The 21,132-nt window shown below is 45.5% G+C and overlaps 2 protein-coding genes across 3 annotated transcripts in view; both read right to left on the bottom strand.

The window, feature by feature from the left end:
• The window catches only part of Slc10a6 (solute carrier family 10 member 6), a 53,074-nt gene that overhangs the window by 28,828 nt on the left and 3,114 nt on the right, over window positions 1-21,132 (bottom strand). For both annotated transcript variants that reach the window (XM_048364274.1, XM_048364273.1), the window contains exons 2-4: window positions 10,757-10,875; window positions 7,218-7,306; window positions 3,337-3,512 (exon numbers count right to left, since the gene is read on the bottom strand). In XM_048364274.1, coding sequence (XP_048220231.1) covers window positions 3,337-3,512; window positions 7,218-7,306; window positions 10,757-10,875 — 384 coding nt within the window. The remainder of the gene's footprint in view (window positions 1-3,336; window positions 3,513-7,217; window positions 7,307-10,756; window positions 10,876-21,132) is intronic.
• On the bottom strand, window positions 14,620-15,518 carry LOC125364655 (fas apoptotic inhibitory molecule 1-like). Its single transcript, XM_048364275.1, has one exon. The coding sequence runs from the start codon at window positions 15,434-15,436 to the stop codon at window positions 14,924-14,926; it is 513 nt and encodes a 170-aa protein (XP_048220232.1). The 5' UTR covers window positions 15,437-15,518; the 3' UTR covers window positions 14,620-14,923.

Here is a 21,132-nt window from a genome sequence, read left to right as displayed (position 1 = left end):
ACAAGCTTGGTTGTAATGTGAGGCTTACAAGAGTGTGTAATGTGGAGGTAGAAACACTTCCATGGTATGGGATAAGTTCTGTGATTCCTGTCTATGTGTATGTGTGTGTGCACACATGCCAGTCCAAAGGCTTGAACTCAAGGCTTGGGCACTGTCCCAGAGCTTTTCTGCTCAAGGCTAGCACTCTACCACTTGAGCCACAGTGCCACTTCTGTCTTTTTTTTTTTTTTTTGGCCAGTCCTGGGCCTTGGACTCAGGGCCTGAGCACTGTCCCTGGCTTCTTCCCACTCAAGGCTAGCACTCTGCCACTTGAGCCACAGCGCCGCTTCTGGCCGTTTTCTGTATATGTGGTGCTGGGGAATCGAACCTAGGGCCTCGTGTATCCGAGGCAGGCACTCTTGCCACTAGGCTATATCCCCAGCCCCCACTTCTGTCTTTTTTGATAGTTAACTGGCGATAAGAGTCTGGAAGGCTTTCCTGCCAGGGCTGGCTTTGAACTTCCAGCCTCTAATCTCAGCCTCCTAAGTAGCTAGGATTACAGGCCTGAGCTGACAGTGCCTAGCTTTGTGATTCATATCTCCTACTACCCCTACTGCTTGCCATACTTTCCTTAATCTCCTTACTTCCTTCATCCTTTGACAATAAATTGGTACAATAAAACAACAAAGCCAGAAGTCAGACCTGAACCATTCACAAGAGAAAGGCTCTCTATCTCGGTCTCTTGTCAATGAGGCCATAAGCTGTGAGAAAGACTTGATTGCTGGCTACATCTTGCCATGGAGGTACTTCTGTTCACATCCTTTTCAATGTTGTTTAGTTATCTTTAAGTAGTTGTGCAAAGGAGGTGACGTATAACAGAGCAGTTTATGAATACAGCGCATCTTGATCAGTTATGCCCTTCAACACCGGCAGCCCCTGCAGCCCAGCCTCCCCTTAGTTCCTTACTTTTGTGGTATGTACACTGACTTTTGACTGCCTTCTTCCTCCCTTCCCCCCTTCTTTCCTCCTCCCCTCTCCCCTTGCCTCCCTCTCAGGTGTAACCATTTCCTAGTCTTTATAAAAGTCTTTATAAAAGAATTGCAGAATTCTGTCATGATTGTTTATTTCTCTTCAAATCCAGGTTCCAACCAAAAGTGCATGGTGTTCTCGCTGCTTGAGCAAGGCGACTTCCAGGCGACTGCCCTTCCCGGGAGTCTGCTCGGCAGGGGAGACGGGTACTGGTGGCGCTTATGAAATGTGGACGCCGTCTAACATGCCATCTGGGGCTCTCGGTGGCTGGGGACGTTCTGAAAACTCCTAGAGGCGACACCACATCCCCACATCCAATGCTGGGCGCTCGAACTCCTCCAAGCCGGGGCAGGGACTTGGGCAGTGTGCCCGGAACTAGCCGGCTCTGTGCCCTCGGCCCTCTCAAGCGCGTGACCCTGCCCCACCGTGACCTTCCGGAGGCCCCGGCTCCGGCGCCAGCGCGCCCCGCCTCGGTTCTCATCCTCCCGACTGCGTGTGCGGTGTATTCAAGGCTGCGAGTGCTTGGGGGACGTGAGTGCACCCGGTCACCAGCTTTTTAGTAAACATCCCGACACCAGCTCTGCAGCCGCGGCCTCTCTGTTCCTCGGGATGCGATTCCCGCAGAGCACTGGCCTGTCAGAGTGCAGAAGAAGCTGGCAGACTCTTGGAGCCTTGCCCAGTGCGTGGAACATCATTAACTTCCTCGGTGGAATGAAGGCAGCATCAACCCACCCCCAAATTTCCACCCTCCACTTCTGCAATTCTGCCACCTCATTTCTTTTTAGCTGACATACTCAGTGAAAACGGTGGGAAACACACCTAGAAACGGAAAAGACTAAAGAACTAACATGACCTTAAGTCTTACGCATGCCTTATTTCTTCCAGGATTTCTCCACCCATAGAATTGTTTTAGCTTTCTTCTACAAAGTAGGAATCAAACTTTCATTTTTACTTTTCTACTAAAATGTGTCACTTGAATATTTTCCAGAATCATTAAGCTTGATGCATCTGATCTACCACATGCATCATGAATTAAAGATCTCCCTATTGTTAGATATTTAAATTATTTCCATTTTTACATTTATGAATAATACAGCAATTAATGCCTCAGTATTCATTTGCATATCTTAGAGAGCTAACTTTAGAACAGATCTTTAAAAGTAAAATACTACCAGGTGTGCTGGTTCAGCCTAATAATGCCGGCACGAGGCAACACAATCACAAATTTGAGGCCGGCCTGGAGTACATTGAAAGGTTTGTCTCAAAACAAAAGTAACATTACTGGTTTAACAACTGTGAATATTTATATTAGGTTGTCAATATAATACTAAATTACCTTCCAGAAAAAAAAAAAAAAACATTTAAACTAATTTGTGTCGCCCATCACTGCCTGCCAGCACTCATTCTAGCCCAGGCACGTCAGCCTGGAGTGTCATCATTTCTAGTATTTTAAAGTATTAATAAACAAAATGCCTTAAGTAACAGTGAAAATGTTGACCATGAACTCTCATCTTATGTCTCAATGTGTCTCTTTTATCCTCTTGTGGATTTAGTCCTGGGGCTTGAACTCAGGGTCTGAGCACTGTCCCTGGCTTCTCTTTGCTCAAGGCTAGCACTCTGCCACTTGAGCCACAGCGCCACTCCCAGCTTTTTCTATATATGTGGTGCTGGGGAATCCAACCCAGGGCTTCATATATGCGAGGCAAACACTTTACCACTAGGCCATATTCCCAGCCCCCTCTCCTCTTGTGTATTATAATTCATATTTCTTAAATTTTTGGCACAATGAATAAAGACAATCTCTGACAGCTTGGTTCCTCCCCTATGTCATCTTCCGGTTCAGTGAAACAACCTCATTCCTCCTGGTTAACTCTTGGGTTACCAAAAAAAAAAAAAAAAAACTCCTAAGAAATGTATTCATTAACATACGAAGCTGCAGCCCTCCTGTAAATCACCTTTATAACCATACAAAATATTAAAAATAAAAATGATTTAGGACACACACACACGCAAAGAATCCAGATCTCAAGAGCTGGAATTATAGCCCCAATCCTAATTGCACATTCACGCCTCACCACTTCCTGTTAATGTGGCCTTTGTGTCACTGTACGTAGAAGATTGCTCTCTTCTCTGCTGCTGAGGTAGACTGCCCCAACCACTGTGTGATCCAAGCGCTTCCTGTCTCCTGACACAGCTGGACAGCAATGTCCTCCAGGGACCAGGATGTCACTTACCTTTCTCAGCAGAGCCTTCCTAGCACACGTAAGGCCCTGAGTTCAAGCCCCACAGCCACCACAAAGAAACACTTGTAGGTAATGTATAATGTACCTTTGCCATGACTGGTGGGTAAGGAGTGCCAACAGAAAGCCTGCCACATGGCCGATCAGTGGGAAGATGAAACTGATGGTCAGAAGAGTGGTGTCTGAATTCCAGAATCCCTTGGCCAGCACCACCCCAGCAACCGTGACCAAAAGAAGGAGGATGCCACCAACAATGGCCCCAACCTGAAACAAAGCAATAAAGTAAGTCCATGTAGGAAATACTTGTGTTGTTCCCCTCGCCACCCCTCCCCCACCTTGCTTTGCAGGCCCATCACAATGCTAAAGGCTGAGAAGTTGCAAGTTCAATAACAAAGAGGGAACTTGGCGTGGGATTCAAGTTCATCCCTTCACACAGCAGACGAGTCCCACCACCCAGCTGGGTGCCGGAAAGCAGATAGTTCTGAATCTCTGCGTGTTCTGTGCTTTTCTAAGCACACACATCTACAAGAAAGGAAATGAACTACTACTAATAAAAACAGAACAAATACATTGTCTCCATGAACAATATGTAATGGGTCAAAAATATTTAGACATGACACCTAGTAAATGAATAATACAAACAATGCAATGAAATACCCTGGGCGACCCATTGAGCAAACAGAGCACTGTGGCTAGTGGAAGGCCCGGCTGAGCTGGGACAGAAAGAAGAGAGGTGGAGAGCAAGGAAGGTGGCTTAGCAGGCTTGAAGCCCTGGGTTCCATTCCTCAGCACTACATGCACAGAAGATGCCAGAAATGGAGCTGCGGTGGCTTACATGGTAGATGCTAGCCTTGAGCAAAAGAAGCCCAGGGACAGGGCCCAGGCTCTAAGTTCAAGCCTGAGAACTGAAAAAAAAAAAAAATGAAGAAGAAGAGATGTAAACCCTAAGCTAGGGTTGTGTTGATAAAGAGAACACTGTGTGGACACGATAGACACATGGATGCATTAGGATCCAGGCAGGACAAAGCAATATCACAACACCTACAACAGGACACAACTGAAAATGTGACATGTTTATTTCTGGAATTCAACTATATTAACTGAAACCGGAAAAAGCAAAAGTTTGACTAAAGAAGACTGTTTTATAGAGGCAAACACTGAGTCCCGATGTGGTCAAGTGACTCAAATAAGCAATCCGTGGGGATTATAAAAATCCAAGGCTTGTTATTTCATTTCATTTCATCTTATTTCAATTCTAGGTGTGCATGTGTAAGTGTGTGTGTGTGTGTGTGTGTGTACCAGTACTGTAGCTTGAACTCAGAACCGAGGTGCTGTCCCTCAGCTTTTCCTCTCAAAGATGGTGCTCTACCATTTCAGTCACAGCTCTATTCTGGCTTTACCATGATTAACTGGATATAAGAGTTTCACAGGGGCTGGGATGTAACTCAGTGGCAAAGTGCTTGCCTAGCAAGTGCAACATCCTAGGTTCAATCCCCAGTACCAAAAAAGAAAAGACAAGGGCTGGGGATATAGCCTAGTGGCAAGAGTGGCAAGAGTGCCTGCCTCGGATACACGAGGCCCTAGGTTCGATTCCCCAGCACCACATATACAGAAAATGGCCAGAAGCGGCGCTGTGGCTCAAGTGGCAGAGTGCTAGCCTTGAGCGGGAAGAAGCCAGGGACAGTGCTCAGGCCCTGAGTCCAAGGCCCAGGACTGGCCACAAAAAAAAAAAAAAAAAAGAGTTTCAAAGATGGGGCTGGGAATGTGGCCTACTAGTAGAGTACTTGCCTCGCATACATGAAGCCTTGGGTTCGATTCCTCAGCACCACGTATATAGAAAAAGCCAAAAGTGGTGCTGTGGCTCAAGTAGTAGGGGGCTAGCCTTGAACAAAAAGAAGCCAGGGACAGTGCTCAGGCCCTGAGTTCAAGCCCCAGCACTGGCCAAAAAAAAAAAAAAAAAGTACACAGATGCCTTGCACCAGTGGCTTATACCTGTAGTTGGCTATGCAGGAGGATGAGAGCTGAGTCAGGGCAGGAAAATTGGAGAAACTCTTATCTCTAATTAATCACCAAAACACAGGAAGTAGAGCTGTGGCTCAAGAGGTAGAGTGCTAGCTTTGAAGAGTATAGCTCATGGATAATACACAGGCCCTGAGTTCAAGCCACATGACTGGTACCAAAGAGGGAGGGGGGTGGGGGTGAGGGAGGGAGGGAGGGGGTTGAGGGAGAGGGAGGGAAGGGGGAAAGGGAAGGAGGGAAGGGGGAAAGGGAGGGAGGGAAGGGGGAAAGGGAGGGAGGGAGGGAAGGGGGAAAGGGAGGGAGGGAAGGGGGAAAGGGAGGGAGGGAAGGGGGAAAGGGAGGGAGGGAGGGAGGAAGGGAAGAAGGAAGGAAGGAAGGAAGGAAGGAAGGAAGGAAGGAAGGAAGGAAGGAAGGAAGGAATGGGAAGGGAGGGAGGACATGCGGGCAGGCAAGCAGGCAAGGAAGAAAGTTGCACAGACTTTCCAGCCCAGCAGGCTAACTAGGAAGCACTATCCTTAGAGCTCAGCCTCCTGAGTAGCTCGGCTTACAGGTGGGAGCCATCTGCTCTCAGCCAATCTTCTTATGATCAGTATCTTTCCCTTTCGTTTTTCATGAATAATATGAAATTATAGTGGATTATGACAATGAACATCTGAGTCCACTTCCTCATGACTTTGCAACCTACTTGAGTCTACATCCTTCATGAAGAAAAGACATCTGGAGATTCAAGAGCATGGCCCTAGCCGCCATGCGCTCTGGTGAGGCCTCGGGACAGACAGCCTCTCAACACTAAGAGCGCAAGTGGCCATGGGAAGCGGGACTCGCAGATGCCCTTGTAACGCTCCACTCTCAGGAACTAGTCTAGTTCCTCAAAGCCTGCATTAAGCCAGACACCGGAGGCTGAGACCTGAGGATTGCTGTTCAAAGCCAGCCCAAGCAAGAAAGTCTGTGAAACCCATGTCTCCAATTAAATACCAAAGAAGCCAGAAGCGGAGCTGGGCACGAGTGATAGAATGCAGTGAGCACAAGAGTTCAGGGACAGGCTGGAAATGTAGCTCAGCGCTAGAGTGCTTGCCTACCATGCATGAAGCCCTAGGTTCTATTCCTCAGCACCACATATATAGAAAAGGCCAGAAGTGGCGCTGTGGCTCAAGAGGTAGAGTGCTAGCCTTGAGCAAAAAGAAGCCAGGGACAGTGCTCAGGCCCTGAGTTCAAGCCCCAGGACTGGCAAAATAAATAAATAATGAGTATAAGGCAAGACTAGCCTAAGACTCTGTCTTTTAAAAAAAGGAAAGAAAAGGAGGAAAGAGGGAAGAGGAGAAGAAAGAGAAGAAAGGAAAAGAAAGAAAACCAGAAATGATTAAAAATAGCCTAAGATGCTTTATTAATGCATAATATTTTACTTTTTGTCATAAATCCCATGGGATTTTCAGGGGAAAAGAATTTTAAAACCTGCCTATTACAGATAATAAAAGGAGAACTTTGTCTTGTTTCTCCAATGACACTGATGGACAAAAATCAGCATTTTTTTTTTTTTTTTTTTTTTTTTTGCTGGTCCTGGGGCTTGAGCTCGGGTCTGAGTCGACTCAATGCTTTCCAGATAGATTTATTTAAAGAGTTGTATCTGCGTGGTCTTTGGTCATGTGCACACACTATGACTTTAACAACAAATGCTTCCAGAAGGCAGCGCTTCACCCAACTTTTCCAGGAAACCAGTGATATTCCCACACGTGGTAAAGAGCTGTGGCCTCGAAAGCACTGTGGGAAGCCTAGCAGATGGACAGGCCCCGGAGCTCGCTGTCCGTTCTTCCCAGGGTGACACAAGTCTACCCGTGGGCCCATGACAGTGACAGAGCAGTAGAGCTGGAGGAAGCCGGGACAGGTGGCTCACTCGCTCCAACAGTTACCTCCTCCTGTCCTCCGTGTCTGAGGATGGACTAACGCGCTCACCTTGAGGATGATTTTCGATTGTTTGGGCCACCTATAATTCACATAGACACCAAAAGCCACAGGAATGGCCAGGCACACCAGAGTAATTCCTAAAAAGAAGAAACATGCATCAGAGAGTGCTTCCTCTCGCCTTACCACCCAGAGCTTCCCAACCCTTTCCTTGGTTGGAGCACTTTTTCAGTAAAGCTGCATTTTATTTCCACACCCATCTCCAGATTATATATATAGCTTAAGAGCTGGGCACCAATGGCTCACACCTGTCATCCTACTTACTCGGAGGCTGAGATCTGAGGGTCATGGTTCCTACCCAGTGATGGCAGGAAAGTCTGTGAGATCTTATCTCCAATTAAGCACATACACACACACACACACACACACACACACACACACACACATCCTAAGTGGAGCTGTGGCTCAAGTAGTAGAACACTAGCCTTGAGCAAAAAAGCTCAAGGACAGAGCCTAGGCCCTGATCCAGGACTGGCACACACACGCGCGTGCGTGCACACACACACACACACAGGAAGGCAGTAAGTGACATTTCCCCTTTAGAATTCCTGAGAGAGTTGATTACATGACAGCTTAGAGACAGCAGGACATGTACAGGTGAGAAAAGAGGAAGACTATTTTAAATCTGTGGAATTCTTTGGTCATCATATAGCTCGCACCCTTCTAGAGTCATAACTGTTATTTCCGTGTGAGGCCAAAGGGTCATTTGCTTCCTAAAATAAATACTATTTCAGACATGAAAGCAGCATTTGCTGCGATACCAAAGCAATTGGTCACACTCTCCATAGATAGTCACACTCCCCAAGTGTCACCAGTCCCTTAAAGAAGGGTAGGAAGAAAAGCCTTTGTGATTAGCACAAGTGAACAAAGGCATGAAGGCAGGCTCAGGAAAGCAAAGGAGTCTGTCTGCTTTCAATGAAAGCCATATCTCGACATTTTCCATTGCTTGGATCAGGAAAAGTGCCTACAGTCCCGGCTGTGAAGAGATAGGAGTGGCTTGAGACATTTGTGCCTTTCATTGTTTATAAGTTCCATTAAGCACACATTGCCTACAAGACACCGGTGGCTCAAGCCTGTAATCCTAGTTACTCAGGAAGCTGAGGTCTGAGAATCACTGCTCAAAGCCAGCTGGGGCAGGAAAGTCCTGAGACTTCTATCTCCAATGAATCACAGAAAAAGCCAGAAGTGGTGCTGTAGAGCACTAACCTTGAGCAAAAAGAGCTCAGGGACAGCGTCCAGGCCCTGAGTTCAAGCCCCAGGACTGGAAAAAAAATTAATAATCAACCAGAATTTTGTGATTAATTGAAGATAAGAGTCGCATGGATTTTGCCTGCCTGGGCTGACTTCAAATCACAATCCTTGGATTCATCAAAACTGTGATTTCTAAATTAAGGCTTTTGTTTGGTGTAAGTGAACTGAACACCGCATGGGGGGAAAGGGAAAGGGGGAGGAGGGGGGGGTATGAGGGACGAGGTAACAAACAGTACAAGAAATGTATCCAATGCCTAACGTATGAAACTGTAACTTCTCTGTACATCAGTTTGATAATAAAAATTTGGAAAAAAATTAATTAAGGCTTTACTGAAGGTTTACAAATGCGGCAGTTCCAGCTACTATGGGAAGATGGCCGTCTGTGTTCGCGCTTTGGCACTGCGGGCCCTGGTCTAAGTCCTCAGGGCTGATGGGACTCTGCCCTGTGGAGATTTTGAACATGGTATGAGGTTTCCTCCTATCATGTACTTTGGTCATATTGAGAATCATAGTTCCTCCTTCTCCAGCGACTCTGAGCAAACTAGCATAGGCAGACAGACCATTGCACTACTCCCCTCTTCCACATGAAATCTCCAAGAACAGCACCTCCATAGCCGTCTTTTGAAAAAGATCAGAATTCTGTCAGAAATATCTTGCAGGAGAAAAGCTAATGAGAAAGATTGGTTGGATGACAGGGGGGTGAGTTTTACTCGCAGTAGGTACCTGTATGTTTAATCTGTAAGAAAAAAAATCTGGGTTCAGAGGTAGCGTAAGAGGGGAAGGCATGAAAATGAAGATATCATCAGAGCCACGAAAGTCAATTCAACTGTGGATCATAAAACATTCTCTCTGAATTCTTGTTCCAAACACGGCAGCACTCTCTCAAGCATGCACTTCTGCCATAACTATCCAGCCAGAGTGCCGGATTCAAGAACTTGAGCCCCACTGTTTGGACCTGTTTTGGGGGAGAAGAGGTCTTGGGGCTTGATCTCTGAGCCTGAGCGCTGTCCTCCAGCTTCTTTTTGCTCAAGGTGAGCGCTCTACCACTTGGGCCACCGCACCACTTCCAGCCTTCTTGAGTAGTTTATTGGAGATAAGAGTCTTGCAGAGTTTCCTGCCTGGGCTGACTTTGAACCTCGGCGGTCGGAACTCACCCTCCTGAGGAGCTAGGATTGCAGGTATAAGCCACTGCACCCAGATGTTTGGGTTTTTAATCTCCAAAAGTGGGAATTAAATTAACCTTTCTTCTTCATAACTAGCCCACCTCTAGTATTTTATTTAACAAAGAAGTTGACTAATAAATAGAGATCAAGAGTTTGGGTTTGGGTTCTGCAGTCTGATTCCTGAGTTAGAATACCAGATCAGCACTTACCAGCTACACACTCTTGACAAAATTACTGAATCTAGGAAATGGAATGAATAATAAAAGTCCACAGGCATGCTAACCCAGACAGGACTCCAAGCATTCACACATGGACTAAAGGAGAATTCCCTGAGGGGAGGAACCCAAAGTAGGCAACTCCTTTGCTCATAAAATGATTTCCAGGAAATGGAAATATGAGTATTTTTGTTGGTGGTGGTGGCAGTGATGATGGTGTTTGTTTTTGCTTTTGTTTGTTTGAGGTTATTTTTTCTTTTTAGGGGGTGTCAAAAGGGAGGCATAGAAAGGGAGGAAGGAGGCTGGGAATATGGCCTAGTGGTAGAGTGCTTGCCTTGAATGCATGAAGCCCTGGGTTGGATTCCTCAGCACCACATACATAGAAAAGTCAGAAGTGGCGCTGTGGCTCAAGTGGCAGAGTGCTAGCCTTGAGCAAAAAGAAGCCAGGGACAGTGCTCAGGCCCTGAGTCCAAGCCCCAAGACTGGCAAAAAAAAAAAAAAAAAAAAAGAAAAAAGAAAAGAAAAGAAAAGAAAGGGAGGGAGGAATCGTGAACAAATGCAATCATGCTTTTCAGTATCCACAGTGTGGAAAATAACCTGTGTGACTTGTGGACACGAACAGGAGAAAAACTGGGGAAAGAGAAGGAGTGGGGTGACACTGTCCCCAAAAGAAATGTACTCATTGCCTAACTCCACGCTGTGCAGCACCGTAATAATGACAGTAAAATTATTGGTTTTTTTTAAGTCCATAGGACTATAAAAGTTTATGGAGTGCTTTTTTAGGGAATTGTGTGATATGAAAAATATCCTGCCTGAAAAGACAACCAATGAATGGAATCAACAGCAAGTATGCATGCGCTGCCCTGCTATGTGTGCTTCGCCTCAGAAGCCCGATACAGACCGATGTTCTGGTATGGGATGGTGAGGTTCTGTGCCAGCTCCCAGGACCAGGTGTAGAGATACAGGCAGAGTGGCATCATTCCCAGGGCGGCCACCGTGGAACAGGTTGTCATGCTGATGCTGAAAGCAAAATGAAAACCAGGCTCAGGAGGGAGAGGGAGACATTAAGATCTAGTCTAACCTTAAGAACTTCGTCTTGCTGGGCGCTGGTGGCTCAAGCCTGTAATCCTAACTACTCAGGAGGTTGAGCTCTCAGGACTGTGGTTTGAATCCAGCCTGGGCAGGAAAAGGCATGAGACACTTATTTTGAATAAACTACCCAGAAAAAGCCAGAAGTGGAGCTGTGGCTTCAGTGACAGAGCACTAGCCTTGACCAAAAGAAACTCAGAGGGGCTGGGAATTTGGCCTAGCGGTAGGGTACTTGCCTTGCACACATGAAGCCCTGGGTTTGATTCCTTAGCACCACCTAAATGGAAAAAGTCAGAGGTGGCGCTGTGGCTCAAGTGGCAGAGTGCTAGCCTTGAGCACAAAGAAGCCAGGGACAGTGCTCAGGCCCTGAGTCCAAGCCCCAGGACTGGTGAAGAAGAAGAATGAGGAGAAACAGGAGGAGAAAGAGGAGGAAAAGGAAGAGGAAGCAGCAGCATCTACTGCTGCTGCTCAGGGACAGTGCTTAGGCCCTGAGTTCAAGACCCAGGATTGGCCCAAGACCACCCACCCCCCACACATACACAAAGACAGAGGTACGGCTCAATTGATAGAGTGTTAGCCAATGAGTGAAAATGTCAGGTACTGAGTTTTGCATGGGAAAGGGTGTGTGGCAAGAACTTATTCTTAGCTGAGTGCAAGTAGCACACACCTATAATCCTAGATACTCAGGAGGCTGAGATCTAAGGGTTGTAGTTCAAAGCCAACCCATTCAGGAAAGTTTATGAAACCATCATTCCCAATCAGCCATGAAAAATCCAGGAAAGGAGCAGTGGCTCAAGTGGTACAGCACTAGCCTTAAGTGGAAAAGCAAAGAGACAGACCCAAGCCCTGAGTCCAAACACAGTGCAGAAACAAAAACAATAATAAATCTGAGTTTACTGAAACAACTACTAAGACTTCATCACTTACAGATTACCTGGGTAAGCTAGTTGCAGTAAGAGCTAGTTGGAGCTCACTTGGCTAATTCGAGCTCATTTCTCTCCTGCCCAACAAATAATTTCTTCATTTCCAGCAGTTCTTGTCATCTACCAATTCACTTACCAAGCATCTGCTTTCCCTAAATGTCCTGCTAAATGCTATAGGATTATTATCTTCATGTTCTTTTTCTACTGGGACACAAATTCATATAACATAGAACTCATCATTTAAAAGTGTACAGTTCAGCCATTTTTTAGTATAATTCCAAGACTGTGTGTTTACAGCATTATTTCCATCAAAAAGAAGGCAGGGGCTGGTGGCTCATGCCTGAAATCCTAGTTATTCAAGAAGCCGAGAGCCAGAGGATCCCTGCCCAAAGCTAGCTCAGGCAGTTGAGCAAGCACGAGGCCCTGAGTTCAAAAGTTTGAACACTAGAAAAAGCAAAGTACTAGAAAAAGCAAGACCAAAAGTCCAAAAGAGGGACTGGGAATATGGCCTAGTGCCTCGCATACACGAAGCCCTAGGTTCGATTCCTCAGCACCACATATACAATAAACAACCAGAAGTGGCGCTGTGGCTCAAGTGGCAGAGTGCTAGCCTTGAGCAAAAAGAAGCCAGGGACAGTGCTCAGGCCCTGAGTCCAAGGACTGGCCAAAAAAAAAAAAAAAAAAAATCCAAAAGAAACCTCCATCCCCATTCGCAGTAACCCCCCACCCGCCTTTACTCCAGCCCCTGGGAACCACTGCTCTGCTTCCTGTCTTCATAAGATTGCCTGTTGTGGATATTCTATACAAATAGAATCATCCAATATGTGGCCTATTGGTGAGTCTAGCTTATTTCATTTCATTTACTGTTTTAAAGACTCAATCCATGGGCCAGCATATATCAGAACTTCATTTTGTTTGTTATTCTGTGTTTTTATTCTGTAATAAGGAGTAGGACAGGTCCAAGGACTGGCCAAAAAAAAAAAAAAAAGGAAAACCTAAAATCTAAAATTCAAAGCAAGAGCTCCCACTTGCACCATGCCTGCTGTTAGATGCTAAGGAGCCAGAAATGGCTTAGTGCAGCTGCCTTCCCCTTCGAGGGCTGTGTCTGTGTGAAGGGTTAAAGAGATGGGGAACTGGGAAGATCATCTGGCAAAAAGCAGTGTTATTGTTCCACTTTGCCAGCTGAGCGGCAATAACATCTCCACCCAGCTTTCCAAACCATTGCCTGAAAGACTAGGGTGTATTCTTCCAGCTCTTAAAATATAAAGGACACAGATAAGAGCTACCATATTTAAATCTTTACTCCCACTTTCTGTTGGGGGGGCAGGAAATGTTTCTCATTTTTTCCTCATTCCTCCAGACTCTATCCTCATATACCAAGACAATTTCTCATGAAAACTTTCAAGCAAAAAGAAAAAAGAATGCTGGTTTAGATAGAGGAACAACTCAGCAGTGTGTACCTGTCCACCATACAGGAGGCCCTGACTTTGATCCTCAGCACCACAAACAAAAAATAAAATAAGCCAAGTGCCAGGCTCAAGCCTAGAATCCTAGCATCTCAGGATGCTGAGATTTGAGGATTATAGTTCAAAGCCAGCCCAGGGAAGTTAGGATACTGAGACTCTTAACTCCAATTAGTCACAACCTGCTGGAAGTGGAGCTGTGGCTCAAGTGGTAGAGAGCTAGTTTTGAACACAGGGGCTCAAGTACAACACCCAGTCCCTGAGTTCAAACCACACACACACACACACACACACACACACACACGTAATAATAGTAGTAGTAATAATAATCAAAATGTATACAAAGGCTTATTCCTAGATAAATTAAAGGAAGAAAAAAATGTTGCAGCTTCCAAAACCTTGTCTATGAAAGGCAGGGCATGTGGGACCACATTCTTAATCTCTGACACTGTTAGATTCCTTGGCTATCTATGTTCTAGGTCCTGGAAGGAATTCCATATTGCATCACTTTACTCTGAACTGTGAGGTAGACCATGTCATCTCTTCCCACCTCTGATTAGCTTTGGCTCAATTGGTGGCTAGGATAAGATTCACCATTGTGGGAAGCAAAGCTCGGGATCTGTATCATACTAACTGTATGACCTTGGCTTCCTAAATTCTCACTTCCACCCTTTTAAAATTGTTCAACTCATGACACTCATGATGATGGTCAAAGATGACAAGAAAAGATCATAGTGTTCTGCCCATTGTGACCAATACCAGTGGAGCTGAAAAAGCACAGTGAAAAGTTACACCTTTCATTTCACTGCCATGAAATGGCAACGTAGCATAGTTAGTGGATATAGTTAACTGAGTCTTTGCACTATCCATGGGTTAGAAAATTGTTGGCAATGTGTGACTTGAATAGAACAAGACTCCACTTGTACCAAGAAGTATGGCTCATTCGCCTCAAATTATTACAGAGAATAACGAGACAGCTTAAGGAAGTCAGGGTAAACAGATAATTCTTGAACCTCCTTTAAGTTAGAAAAATTATAAATAGACATAGATATAGATATATGCATGTACCATTAAAATGCAGTGCCAGTAACATTTTGAAATTTAAGCCTTGAATTATTCAGATATTGTCATAATTTCAAGCTCATGCAATCAGGATCTGAGCTGGGCACTGGTGGCTGACTTCGACATCCTAGCTACTCAGGAGGCAGAGATCGGAGGACCAAGGTTCAAAGTGAGCCAGGGCAGGGAAGTCTAGGAGGCTCTTATCTCCAGTTATCTTTTTTTTTTTATTATTTCACAGTTTATTACAATTTACTGTTAGTGAACCACTAATGATTGTGGTCTGCCTTATTTTCCATTTGGCTCTAAAGCATTTTACATTATTTAAAAAATAAATTGCAATGGCTATTATGATCGCACATAATTTTTTCCTCCTGACCCTTGGAATATTAGTTTCAAATGACTTGGGGAAAAAAACAAACCAACGTAGCAGACTAAATGTACCAAGAAGTTACCTGTGGAACATATTTAATTACCACAGTCATTAAAAAGTTCTGATCTTGACTTCTTCGGACTAGAGTGTATGAAGAGAAATCACTCGGGAGTCTCTGGGGTTTCTCTGTTGTCCAGCACGAGGGTGTGGACAATGCCCTCTCTTCGCTTCCCGCTGCTCACCGCCTTTATGTAGCAGTCGTGCTTCCCAAGGCTGAAGTGTGTTTCGGTCCCATCGTCCACAAACTCGCCTGCTGCTTCCATTTGTTTTCCGTTGCACCAAACGTCCATAGTGTCTTTTTCCAGGACAGCTGGGAAGTCCTGGCCATCTAAGTGCAGCACCCGCGTGTTGGTGGTCTTGGATCTGCTCTCCATGTACTTCTTGAGGCTCTTCCCGTTAATTTCTAGGGTATATTCATAAGCAAAGCCAGAGACGGCATCAATGTTTATGGTGGCTTTGGTCTCTGCAGCTCCAACTGTGAATGTTTCTTTGTCCTTCCCGTCTACGTACACTACTCGCTTTCCTGATGTGGTCCCGTGTTCAAATTCAATCTTGTGGATTCCATCGCTCAAGGCCACATCCCAGACAGCTACAAGATCTGTCATTTTTTCCATGCTTTTCCCCGATCGGGCTCGGCCTACGGCGTCCCGAGCGTCGGGTCCAGGGCCACACGTGGCAGCTCGTGACCGGGCCTCACCCCAGGTGGGCACCTGGAGGGAAGGCCATCCACACGCGGCGCTCGCTCGTCTACCGCAGTTCCTGCAGACGCCAGCCCGGGCAGCGCACCCCCGGGGCTGGGTCGTCAGGGCCATGGCGGGCCGGTTCCCCGGCCGCGTAAGCCGGGGCGCCTGGGACACACACACACACACACACACACACACACACACACACACACACACACAAACGGGCTGGGAATGTGGCTTAGCAGTAGAGTGCTTGCCTCGCATGCATGAAGCCCTGGGTTCAATTTCTCAGTACCACACAAACAGAAAATACCAGAAGGGTGCTGTGGCTCAAGTGGTAGAGTGATAACCTTCAGCAAAAGAAGCTCAGGGACAGTGCCCAGGCCCTGAGTTCAAGCCCCAGGACTGGAATGAAGGAAGGAAAGAAGAAAGGAAGGAAAGAAGGAAGGGAGGAAGGAAGGAAGGAAGACCAGGATTGATTTCAAAATGAAAGTATATGCTTGGGGCTGGGGATATGGCCTAGTGGCAAGAGTGCTTGCCTCGTATACATGAAGCCCTGGGTTCGATTCCCCAGCACCACATATACAGGAAACGGCCAGAAGCGGTGCTGTGGCTCAAGTGGCAGAGTGCTAGCCTTGAGCAAGAAGAAGCCAGGGACAGTGCTCAGGCCCTGAGTCCAAGGCCCAGGACTGGCCAAAAAAAAAAAAAAAAAAAGAGTCTAAGGTCCCATCATTCCCACATGCAAATGTCACCTTCGTCCTCTTTTTCTCAACTATGCTAATAGCATTTATTCAGTGTAGTACTGTGTGCCCAGTATTATACCTCATGCTTTTATATTTTTCCTCTTTCACTTTCACAATAATTTTGTAGATATTACTTCTATTTATTGACAAAGTCCCTAAGGTCTTGTTACAGGAGCTCCGGTGAGGTCTGGTGGGTTGAACCTCAATTCTGTCTCCCAAGCCCTCAGCACCGAGGACCTTCGGGGCTGCAAGCCATGTCAGGCATGAAGAAGCTGGAGTTCTATTTCAGAGTCTTTGATAAGAACCAAGGATAAGGAGAGGGGTGACATTGTCCAAAAAGAAATGTACTCTTTACCAGACTAATGTAACTATAACGCTTCTGTACGTCACCTTTATAATAGCAATAGAAATTTTAATGAATCAAGGACATCTTTTAAAGTCCAAAGGAAGTGCAATGGTGAGAATGGGCCCCTGACACCTACAGTCTCCCCCACCTGTGCTCAGAACCCTTTCTCTACAGCTAACAATAAACCGCAACCTCAGGGAAGTACAGACTTCATAAACATCAAAAGTTAAGCTGGCCTGAGGTATACTCATAAGCAGATTACTATTTGGGGGGAGATGTTACAGTTACACAGGGCAACAAACGTGTTCACTCAGGCATTCACTATTTGTCGATTGCTACCACTCCCAGCTGGCGCTGCATAGGAAAAAATAAAAAGCCTCAAGGAGCTGAGCAGCCTGGGAGGAGCACAATGACTGCAATGCCTTCCAACAGGTGCGGCGGGTTTACACGGCTGGCATTATAGGGACAGGAGAGAGAGACAGAAAGTTTCTGGTGAACAATGAAAAAATTAGGATGGGGAGGGAGGGGGGTACGAGGGACAAGGTAACAAACAGTACAAGAAATGTATCCAACGCCTAACGTATGAAACTGTAACTTCTCTGTACATCAGTTTGATAATAAAAATTTGAAAAAGAAAAAATTAGGATAGGAGAAGTCTATTTGGATTTTACGATTTGCCTTTCTTTTCCTACAGTCAGAAATCCAACTGGCATTTTCACAAGGCATAATTGAGTCAAAATATTACACAACAAATTTCACAAGGCATAATGCAGTAAAAATGTAATACAACAAAATTCAAAAAACAAGATACAGGCTGGGAATACGGTCTAATGGTAGAGTGCTTGCCTTGTATACATGAAGCCCTGGGTTTGATTCCCCAGCACCACATATATAGAAAAAGCCAGAAGTGGCGCTGTGGCTCAGGTGGTAGAGTGCTAGCCTTGAGCAAAAAGAAGCCAGGGACAGTGCTCAGGCCCTGAGTTCAAGCCCTAGGACTGGCAAAAAGAAAAAAAAATAAATTTTCATTGCTTAAAGAGCAACTCTCAAATCCATTCCTCAGTGTATACTGAACCAAAAGCCAAGACAAGCCTATGTTCATTCATAGCAGTAAATTAAAAGTAGAAACACATAAGGGCTGAGGATATGGCCTAGTGGCAAGAGTGCTCGCCTCGTATGCATGAAGCTCTGGGTTCGATTCCCCAGCACCACATATATAGAAAACGACCAGAAGTGGCGCTGTGGCTCAAGTGGCAGAGTGCTAGCCTTGAGCAAAAAGAAGCCAGGGACAGTGCTCAAGCCCCGAGTCCAAGCCCCAGGACTGGACAAAAAAAAAAAAAAAAAAAAATGTAGAAACACTTGTCCCCAAGTATCCATTAGGGGATCAACATCCAAAACACAATATATACATGTAACTGAATCTTTTCATCATTACAAAGAAAGGCAGTTTTGTAGTGCACAGTAGCTCACAGCAATAACTCAGCTGCTGTGGAGGTAGCAGTCAGGAGGACCATAGTGGGTGGCCAGTCTAGAGGGGCAGGAGAATCTCAAGAGAGCCCATCTCAACCAATAAACTAAACATAGCAGTTAAGGGCTTGTCATCCCAGCTACACTGGGAATATAAACAAGAAAATCATGATCCAGCCTAGCAATGTCAAAAAATATGAGACCCAGGGCTGGGAATATGGCTTAGTGGTAGAGTGCTTGCCTCGTGTACATGAAGCCCTGTTTTCGATTCCTCAGCATCACATATTTAGAAAATGGCCAGAAGCGGCGCTGTGGCTCAAGTGGCAGAGTGCTAGCCTTGAGCACAAAGAAGCCAGGGACAGTGCTCAAGCCCTAAGTTCAAGCCCCAGAACTGGCAAAAAAAAAAAAAAATGAGACCCTACTCCAAAATAACTAAATTAACCCACAAAAAGCCAAAAGTGGAGCCATGGCACAAGTGGTAGAGTGCTACCCTTGAACAACAACAACAACAACAAAAGCAACTCCAAACCCCAGGAAATGCAAAAACAACAATAGCAGTGATAATAAATAAAGTAAAAAGGGCTGGGCACATGGCTGAAATGGTAGAAAAACCTTCAACTGCTCAGGAGGAAAAGAAAAATCTTACCAGAATGATTACTCCTCATTACTCTTTGAACGTGTTATGTAAGCCAGACTAATATATATAAAATATTATATATAAGTAATTATTACCATATATTATTGTTTTTATGCATATTACATGTCCTAAATTCCCTTCCATAAGGTATCCTGCATAGTGAAATTAATATGGCTGAGAATAGAATAACAGTCACCAGTGCAGCTATTGTTTAGTTGAAACAGATAAAAATGTTTTGGAGACAGATGGGCTGTTGTGATGGGTATATAACAATGTGAATATTCTTAACACTTCTGAATGATAACATTTAAAATTTGCTTAAATGACAAATTGTTTCCCCTATTTTACAATATTAAAAAATACCTTGGAGCCAGGCTGCATGGCTCACGTCTGTAATTCTACCTACTCAGGAAGCTAAGATATGAGTATCCTAGTTCAAAGCCAGCCTGTGCAGGAAAGTCTGTGAGACTCTTTTTTTCTTTTTTACCAGTCCTGGGGCTTGAACTCAGGGCCTGAGCATTGTCTCTGGGCTTCTTTTGCTCAAGGCTAGCACTCTACCACTTGAGCACTTCTGGTTTTTCCTGCTGATGTGGGACTGAGGAGTCGAACCCAGGGCTTCGTGCACAGTAGGCAAGCACTCTACCACTACGCCACGTCCCCAGCCCACCTGTGACACTCTTATCTCCAATCAACCACCAAAAATCTAGAATTGGAGCTGTGGCTCAAGAGTTGGTACAGGGCTGGGAATATGGCCTAGTGGCAAGAGTGCTTGACTCGTATACATGTAGCCCTGGGTTCGATTCCCCAGCACCACATATCTAGAAAATGGCCAGAAGTGGCACTGTGGCTCAAGTGGCAGAGTGCTAGCCTTGAGCAAAAGGAAGCCAGGGACAGTGCTCAGGCCCTGAGATCAAGGCCCAGGACTGGCAAAAAAAAGAATTGGTACAGCACTATCCTCAAGTAAAAGAAGCTTAGAGACGAGACAGTGTTCAGGCCCCTGAGTTAAGCACTAGGAGGGGGAAAAAATGGTGGAGAGCAACGGAAGTGTGCCATGGGCAGTAACTAAGACGGGGCCCTAGCAAGACTCCCAGCATTATTTCCTGTTTTATACCGTAGTTCATATAGCCAGTTGTACCAAATGAGAGTCTGACTCTTATGTCTACTAATTCAGCCAGTGCAGACAATCAATGAAAAAAGTTTATTTCTCCTCATTTTAGAAATGGGGAAACTGAAGAGAGAGAATTTGCATAACCTGCCAAACCAGCCCAGGTGATAAGCAGTGCAGTTACAGTTTCCGGAGTGGTGCACTTGGCTGCCACACTGCACACAGACCTTGGGGCTCCAGTCCTCTTCTCCAACGCAAGAGCGCTGTCCATCTCTAGTATAGGATACTGGAGAAACACCTCCAGTCCTTTTACCCCTCCCTGGTCTGTACCCGCTGCGTGGAACTTCCTAGCTCATACATTTTGCCTCAAGAAACAAAATAGCGGATTTGAAATGTGGCTTAGCAATAGAGAGCTTGCCCAGCACGTGTGAAGCCCTGGGTTCGGTTCCTCAGCACCACATTCACAGAAAAAGCCAGAAGTGGCACTATGGCTCAAGTGGCAGAGTACTACCCTTGAGCAAAAGGAAGCCACGGACAGTGCTCAGTCGGTGAGTTCAAGCCCCAGGACTGGCAAAAAGAAACAAAATAGAATTCCCAAAATAGAACTCCTCTAATCATGGCTGGCCTTGCAATTTGCCTTGGTTAATGAAATGTGGCAGAAATAATAAAGTGGGTTATTGCTTCCTCTTTCTCAAAACCTTATGATTAGGTCTAAGCTAGCTTGCAGGAAGATAGTAAACCCTACACAGTAGAGAACCCTATTGTTTCAGCCAAGAACTTCCAAGACCAGTCTACACTTAAGCAGTCCTGAAACATGTGCAAGAAGCCAGCCAAAGTCAGCTGAACTCAGCCCACAGGCAGGCTCTGTGTATAGCTCTTCTAACATACAGGCCGATTTCTCTCTAGAACAGTTTTTAAGAAGTATCACACTGGGACTATAAAAGACAGCATTGAAGGGTTTGTGAAGAACACAGATAAATGAAAGCTGCAATTCATACAGTACTTAAAAACAGTACTTTGCCCGTTTTTACTATAAACCAGTTGTGTTTAACAGTAGGAAAAATCCTGGAGAAGTAGCTTAGGAATTTCTGCTCCGTTTAGTAGTTGAGAACCTAGGAAACATTTTTTCTTTTTAGTGCCTGTTTGGGGGCTTGAATTCAGAGCCTCAGTGCTGTCCCTGAGCCCATTTGCTCAAGGCCAGCAGCTCCACTTTGGATTTTTTGATAGTTCTGTGAAGATAAGAGTTTTACAGACCTTCTTGCCTGGGCCTGTCTTGAACTGCAATCCTCAGATCTCAGCTTCCTGAGTAGCTAGGATTACAGGTGTGGGAGT

The sequence above is a fragment of the Perognathus longimembris genome, chromosome 16, assembly GCF_023159225.1.
Source record: "Perognathus longimembris pacificus isolate PPM17 chromosome 16, ASM2315922v1, whole genome shotgun sequence".
NCBI classification, from domain to species: Eukaryota; Metazoa; Chordata; class Mammalia; order Rodentia; family Heteromyidae; genus Perognathus; species Perognathus longimembris.
This window is presented reverse-complemented; position numbering and strand designations above follow the sequence as displayed.